This window comes from Sprattus sprattus (genome assembly GCF_963457725.1).
Source record: "Sprattus sprattus genome assembly, chromosome: 12".
NCBI lineage: Eukaryota > Metazoa > Chordata > Actinopteri > Clupeiformes > Clupeidae > Sprattus > Sprattus sprattus.
Window position 1 is genome coordinate 27,806,894 of NC_137910.1, and position 7,363 is coordinate 27,814,256.

General features: G+C 39.7%; 1 protein-coding gene across 1 annotated transcript; it reads right to left on the reverse strand.

Moving 5' to 3' along the window:
• Positions 1–988: 988 nt before the first annotated feature.
• Positions 989–5,398, reverse strand: rps24 (ribosomal protein S24). The gene is made up of 5 exons (XM_080848519.1): positions 5,334–5,398; positions 4,278–4,343; positions 3,575–3,784; positions 2,367–2,480; positions 989–1,066 (listed from the first exon to the last, which is right to left on the reverse strand). Exons 1-5 carry the CDS (start codon positions 5,334–5,336, stop codon positions 1,064–1,066), a joined length of 396 nt encoding a protein of 131 aa, XP_080704645.1. The 5' UTR covers positions 5,337–5,398; the 3' UTR covers positions 989–1,063.
• Between the last annotated feature and the right edge of the window lie 1,965 nt (positions 5,399–7,363).

The following is a 7,363-nucleotide window of genomic DNA, read 5'->3' on the forward strand; positions in this document are numbered from 1 at the left end:
CAAGTGTTTTTCTAGGAATGCTGCATTAATTTGCCTCCATGCATAACACCTCTTGTTGTGACCAAATATCTCTATCTTTGTCTCATCATTCCACAGCACTTTGTTCCAAAATGAGCCTGGCTTGTTCAAATGTAGTTTGGCAAACCTCAAGTGAGCTTGTTTGTGGCGTGTGTGCGGAAAAGGCTTCTTCTGAATCACTCCCCATACAGCGGTTTTCTGTGCAATGTGCGCTGAATGGTTGAGCAATGCACAGTGACACCATCTGCAGCAAGATGACCTTGCAGATCTTTGGAGGTGGTCTGAGGGTTATTCTTGACCATTCTGACCATTATTCGCCTTTGCCTGTTATTTTTCTTGGCCTGCCACTTCTAGCCTTAGCAAGAACTGTACCCTTCCACTGCATAATTAAATTCATCGCAGTGGAAACTGATAGCTGAAACCTCCAGGATAACTTTTTGTAGCCTTCCCCTAAACAAAATTGCTGAACAATCTTTATTTTCAGATCATTTGATAACTGTTTTGATGCCCCCATGTTGCCACTGTTCAGAGGAGAATCAAAGAGAAGCACAACCTGCAATTGGCTACCTTAAATACCTTTTCTAATGGTTGGATGCACCTTTCTATGGAATTGAAGGCTTGACGAGCTAACCAGACTAATTCTGTGTTGCATTTTATCAGCATTGAGTAGGTACAGGTATTCAAATCAACAAAATTATGAGGGTGCCCAAACTTTTGCACAGCCTATTTTTCACATTTGATTTAATTTCACACCAATAAATACTGCTACACTAAATATCTTTGTCTGGAAAGCACTCAGTAATAACTACAAAATAAATATTTGACCACTGTGATCTTTTTTGGTGAAGACAGAGTAACTTATCATGCAGCCTTAGAGGGGTGCCTAAACTTTTGCATACGACTGTATATATAAATAAAAACAGCAATTAACCAATATCACACACACAAAAATGCAATTTCTAATTCCAGATTATGAAATTTTCATTTTTTATTTGTTGACAATATACAAGAACATCTTCAGATTGGAAGGCCTCCCCTGACGGTCTCACTGTAAAGAGAAAGGACAGGTTGTCAGTTACATCAAAGCAAATACAGAATAGGTGCAACCTACCAGCCACTCAACAGTACCAGGGACTGAGGCAGGGGGAAGTGGAAAGGGATGGTACCGACACAACTAGGGAGAGCAACAGGACTTGCCTGCATACTAAGTCTAGACACAATCCTATTTAAGGCTTCCACAGTGAACAAACGGCTACTGTCACACCAGTGCAGGTTAGGCACACTCCAAGATTAAAGAGGAGTAAGGAAAGGATGAGGTGAAGATAGTCTTCATGCGATTCAGTGGTTTGTTAATCTGGCTCACTTTAGATAGAACCCATGATTAAACACACAAAGTCAGTGCTCAGTGTTTAGTCAGTGTTCACACGATGAGTTGGAAGGGCATCAAACTGCATTGATGCCGCCATGTTTCTTAACACAGACAACAAGGGCATAATGTATGGACAAACATCATTAAGGGGCTTACTAAGGGACAGGGTCTTTTCAAAAACACTTTCAAAACTATTAAGGGGTTTAACATGCAAGGTTTTAAAAAAGTGAGCAGGACATTAAAGATGTGCATCATAACCAGCACACTTAACCAACTCTGCTCTACCTGGAAAGACACCTCATTTCTGACCACGTCCACAGGAGGCAAAATAAAGGCAAAAAGATGGAAAAAATAATTAAGCATTTGAATGGACAGTTTTAAAGCAGTCTTAGGAGCTGCTCTCTGAGGGAACTGAGGTCAGGATATCTAGTTACTCGTCATGCCAATCATGTTCAACATGAACGTGACCCTTTACATTTGACACGACCTACTCAGAGAACAACTCTTCAAGACTGCGGGAGTATAGTAAGCACTCTACTGAGATCCTCATCTAGCATATGAAGAGTCCAGTCTTATCCACTACAGCTGCTCTACGGAAGCAGTACAACAAATACAGAACACCTCTACTAAGAGCAGTGTTATGAGAATCTTGGCACTGCACAACGATTATCGCAGATCCGACCACAATAAGGGCAGATCTGATTGACAGGTCGTCAATAGCTAGGGTTAATAAGGGTGGTGTTTGGGGATCGTTAGCGTGGGACATCACCCCAATACATCTGTGGAAAGTAGTTACTCCACTCATAACACCATTTACCTTCTATTGTCCCGAACAAGATTTGGGAGAAGGGAAAAGACGACAAGAGCAAATTAAAATGGCAAAGAAACAGAAACAGCTCGATCTGCTAAATAAAAAATGTGATGGCAAGCACACCAGAAGAGATTAAAGATGTATTACACTTATGAGAGAGCAGCTTACCTTCTTGCCAGCAGCACCAACAGAGGCTTTTTTGGTTCCTCTGACCTTCTTCATTCTGTTCTTGCGTTCCTTGCGCTGTTTTCTGGATGTCTTCTTTTTCTCGTACAGACCGTGCTGTTAAACATTGAGCAACATGTGTGAGTACATGTCCCGCCAGGAATAAAACCCAGTCTGAAGATTCTTAGACATGCCTTTCACAATACTTTAGCTAAATGAATATTGTCCAGACATGATCAATTTCATCAGGAATTCAGGACATGGAGCAATATGGTGGATGAGTCACTCTTTGCACTGAATGTCCTTGATTCAAACATGGTGTAAAGATGGCCAAACATTGAAGCGCGCTTGTTGACAGCAATGGCTTGCCTTGGGCATTTAGGGGATTTATTAGGGTATTCTCTGCTAAAGGTTTCTTTCATTAAAAGGGAGAGTTACTTGCCACTGTCACTGCCACATGCCATCTCTTGTTAGTGGCGCTATACAACTACAACTGAAACTGAATTGAAAAACTGGACTAGCTGTTGCAGCAAGCAATTTAACAGCCTTTAACTAAAATTATTAATTCAGCCATAACGTTATGTCCAAAGCACATATTATAGCCAAAGGTTTGTAGGAAGGCAGCCCAAACTGCATAGAATGGAAACACTACATACACATTCCCTCTAACTACAGGGCAAATCCCATACTGAGAGAAATCATGTTACTCCTTATTGACCTTACTGACTTATTACCCAACTGTCTAAAGAAGGCCTAGATATTGTTATACACATGGGACTTTCTGGCAAACACAAAGAAAGTGTTAATATATCTACCACAGGTAACTCTAAAGAGCTGAAACATCCAATTTGATAATTAACTGTTTCAATATGGCTCACAGTCACTTAAGGTCTGTGGTATTGACTTGACTACTAGGGAGTTTTGTTCCAGGTTCTTTCGGCACAGAGTTACCCATCAGTTTGGGTGGCCCTGCTTCCTAGAGCTGGGTCTATATTAGCCTCCACTGGACTATGCTCCATCATAGGAAGACAGGCACAGTGGCGGGAGGCTGTGTCTAGAAACATTACAGAAATTCTAAGATTTCTATTCTTGACATTTGGCTACAACAGGCAAATTCTACACAAAGTAAAAAAAAATATTTCATTTTCAAGGCACACTGGAGAATGCACCACTGCAAACATCAACAGATACATGGACATGCATCAACATACCCTCTGCAGTCTGTATTTGGGCTCATTCTTCTTGGCGAAGTCCAATGTGTCGTAGACCATGGCAAAGCCGGTCGTCTTGCCACCACCAAACTGAGTTTTGAAGCCGAAGACAAACACTACATCAGGGGTGGTCTTATAGAGTTTGGAAAGCTTCTCCCTGATTTCAGTCTTGGGGACTGTTGCTTTGCCTGGATGGAGGACGTCGACAACCTGTGGAAAGAGTATTTCTGTTTTAACAACATTCGCTACAATACACCAATTAACGGACAACTCAGGATGTTTTCACCCGCCATTAAAATGATTTTTGGGCGACTGGATTGTAATCGGATAATGCTTGATTACATGAAAATACAGGTGCGAATGCACAAAGGACGCATTCAGTACTGATTGAGATCTGATCGTCCAAACCACCTCCGGAAGTGGTCAGGGCCACACTGTGACCACAAATGTACAAGCAATTTCATTGTCAAGGCAAACAAAGCCAAAGCTAACAATGGCACTGCTTCTCTTATTATAGTTTGTCTTTTTTGAGACCCACGCAAACGAGAGGGTGTGATGCCAGCTGGTCAGCAATCGCATCTCAATGTTGACACTGTATACACATATTATAACTTGGTGTAAATGGCCTGTAAAAGTATGTCGATCCGATAACATGACAAAGCTTCGAAGTTTCACGCAGGTAGACACCTTAAGGTACACTTACCATCTGCTTCCTCTGAAGCAAGCGGTTTGTCATAAACTTCCGTGTCCTGATTGTGACTGAGTCGTTCTGAAAAACAAGAAAATATTCTTAGGTCACTATTTTTCTCTGTGGTCATGAACCATCACACATAATCAAACCTTTATTACAGACAAATCACCTTGACTAAGTTACATACAGACGTAATCATGGTTTAAGAATACAAGTCGGCGTCCTACATTAAGGCAACAGTAACAACGTGGGATTCGTAGCGTGTAGTACTAAACCTTGTTTGATTAAGCCAGGAAATGCAAACATGAGATTCCATTAACTCCTACAAAACTAGCAAGCGTCAAGACCTACAGGAACAGGTTTGCAAATGCCAAAATAACAGTGATGTTCGTCAAGTTATTGCAGTCACGCCATTAAAACCAATATCAAGCAGCCATATAGGCCCCCTTCTAATGACCATAGCTTTGCACAACTCATTAGCCGGTAGTATTCCTTCTGTTTAGATGATTACCAGCCAACTTTGCATACACCTGTTACGAAACCAGATTTAAAAGAAATCATAACGATCAGAAGTACAGCTATTTAATTTAGTAGCTTTAATACAAACGTATGCTAATGACTAGGAATAACGCGAACATCATCTTGCCAACCTCGCCTGCTAGCCAACTAGCTGACGTTAACTGGCAGGATAGGGATGTGTACAGCTAACAGAAATGGCTACTACTGACAATGATCATTCCTCACTTATTTACGTCGCATTTCTTTCGTTGATGCCACAAAACCAAAGCCATTTTAGCATCGTCGAACCTATCTAACCGCTTTATTCACTATAAAGGCTACATTACTTGCATTAAGGGGACACACAAGGACACTGTAGCTAACGAGAGCCGACATATGAGAAGGCCATCATTGTTATTAGGCATTAAACAGACAATTACCATCTCAATATCGGAGTTATACCACTTGTCAATGAATGGTGTACCACTAAGTTTAATAAATTCGGCTAAAACTAAAGGATGTGTCTGATAACAACAGATTTTGATAATTATTTTTTGCCACAAAACTCACCATCTTGGCGTCGGCTCGCTCAGAGATGTGGAAAAGGAAGGAGGACCCCTAATCGGCCAATGAAATGCCTGAATGGAGGTAAGAGCGGCTTACCATTTGCCTGAGTAAAAATAGTGAGTGAATTTTATCGAATGTAATTTAAGCCTATTTATATCGAAATTATTTCTTTATAAGTTCACAGAAAACATTTCGTTTCATTTACACTAGTTTATATGACCACTACACACAATGTAACTGTTTACAAAAAGTGTGATTTATTGACATAAATGTTATTCTTTAACAGCTTAAACTGATGCCAGTTGAAGACATTACAATGAATTGCACTACATGAAGATTAAAATAATAGTTCGCAGTGAAGCATTGAAATCGCATGCGCTAAGCCTATATCAAACAGTATCAAGCCTATATTAAACTAATTACTCATATTACCAATTCTCGACTATGCAGATGTTGTTTATATGGTGGCCTCAAAAACAAATCTCCATCCTCTTAATACTGTGTATAATAGATTGTGTAGGTTTATCCTTGGCTGTCCTTTCACAACCCACCACTGTACAATGTATGAAACACTTAACTTTCCCTCTCTCAATATAAGAAGACAGTTGCATTGGTATCACTTTATTTTTAAATGTATTTATTTCAACTACCCTCTTTACCCTCTAGTTAAAGAATGTATTTGTACCAGTCTCATCTCATTACAATTTAAGACATGCCTCTCAAATCTTTTTTTTCTACTCCCACAGTCGGTAGATCTGTTGGTAAAATGGCTTTTGAGTTTAAAGCACCATTAGACTGGAACAATCTACCAGGAAATATTCGGTCAATTTCATCATTACCTGGTTTTAAAAATGCTCTTTCTTCTTATTATGCAAACTGCTGCAACTGTTTCAATTAATATCTTCTTATATGCATAATAAGAAGAAAGAGCATTTTTAAACACAGGTAATGATGAAATTGACCGAATATTTCCTGGTAGATTGTTCCAGTCTATGTATTTTTATCTAACATAGTGTTGGGGGATGTGACTGCTGGATAAATAGATACAGATAGATTGATATAGATAAATAGTTATAGATAGATAGATATTATTACTATACATATACAGTATGTATTACTATTATTAACATTAACATTATTATGCTCCTGAGCTGATGATCTGTTGTTGTGCTCTGTTTGGAGCGCAGTCGTATAATTCGTTATGTATTTGATGTCTTGCTGCAATTCTGCTGATCGTTTGTTGTGTGTTGTTTTTGTTTGTCCTGTCTTATTGTTGTTTCTATGTTAATTTTCATTTAATGTATGTTTAAATCTGATTGTGTTGTGGACCCCCTCGAAAACGAGATGTTACATCTCAAGGGGTCATTCCCAATAAAGAAATTTCCAACAAACTCAGTGAAGTGAAACATCCAGAGAAAGCGCTAGGTGTCAGGCTTTATCTGATTCGACATAACTACGTAGCCTACATTATAGTACTAATAAGTAAATATAGCTGCAAGCAGCGATGGCGGTTTCCTCCTCCAGACATTGCGAACCAGGGAAAAATGTATTTTTGTGACAATTTGTCACTGTATAGAAAATTCCATGCTGCAGACTTGCCAATGGGATATTACATTTCAAATGCATTACTTTGAAGATCCTCAAGGGCCATGGCTTCAAGCTAAGAGTGAGAAGGGGTGTGGTCATCCCTACATTTCCTTAAATGTTGTGTGTGTGTGCTTGCGCGTGTCAAAGGAGCTTGTCCCTGTGTCTGTGTGTGTGTGTGTGTGTGTGTGTGTGTGTGTGAGAGAATCTGGAGCGCACACGCGCACAAGACCAGAGGGGCAGAGGCAGACCGTCTATTGAGAAACACCCTAGCAATTAGCCAAGCATGCGTATTTCGAATATTCACCAAAAATCTACTTTTCATCTTACAGTCAATTTCTTTTCAGATTTGTGTTCTAAACATTCTCAAGTGTCTTCACATGAACTTGTGATTCAATCAGAGAATCTCTTTTTGACCTGTTGATGTGTAAAGCATTGTTTTAGCGTTA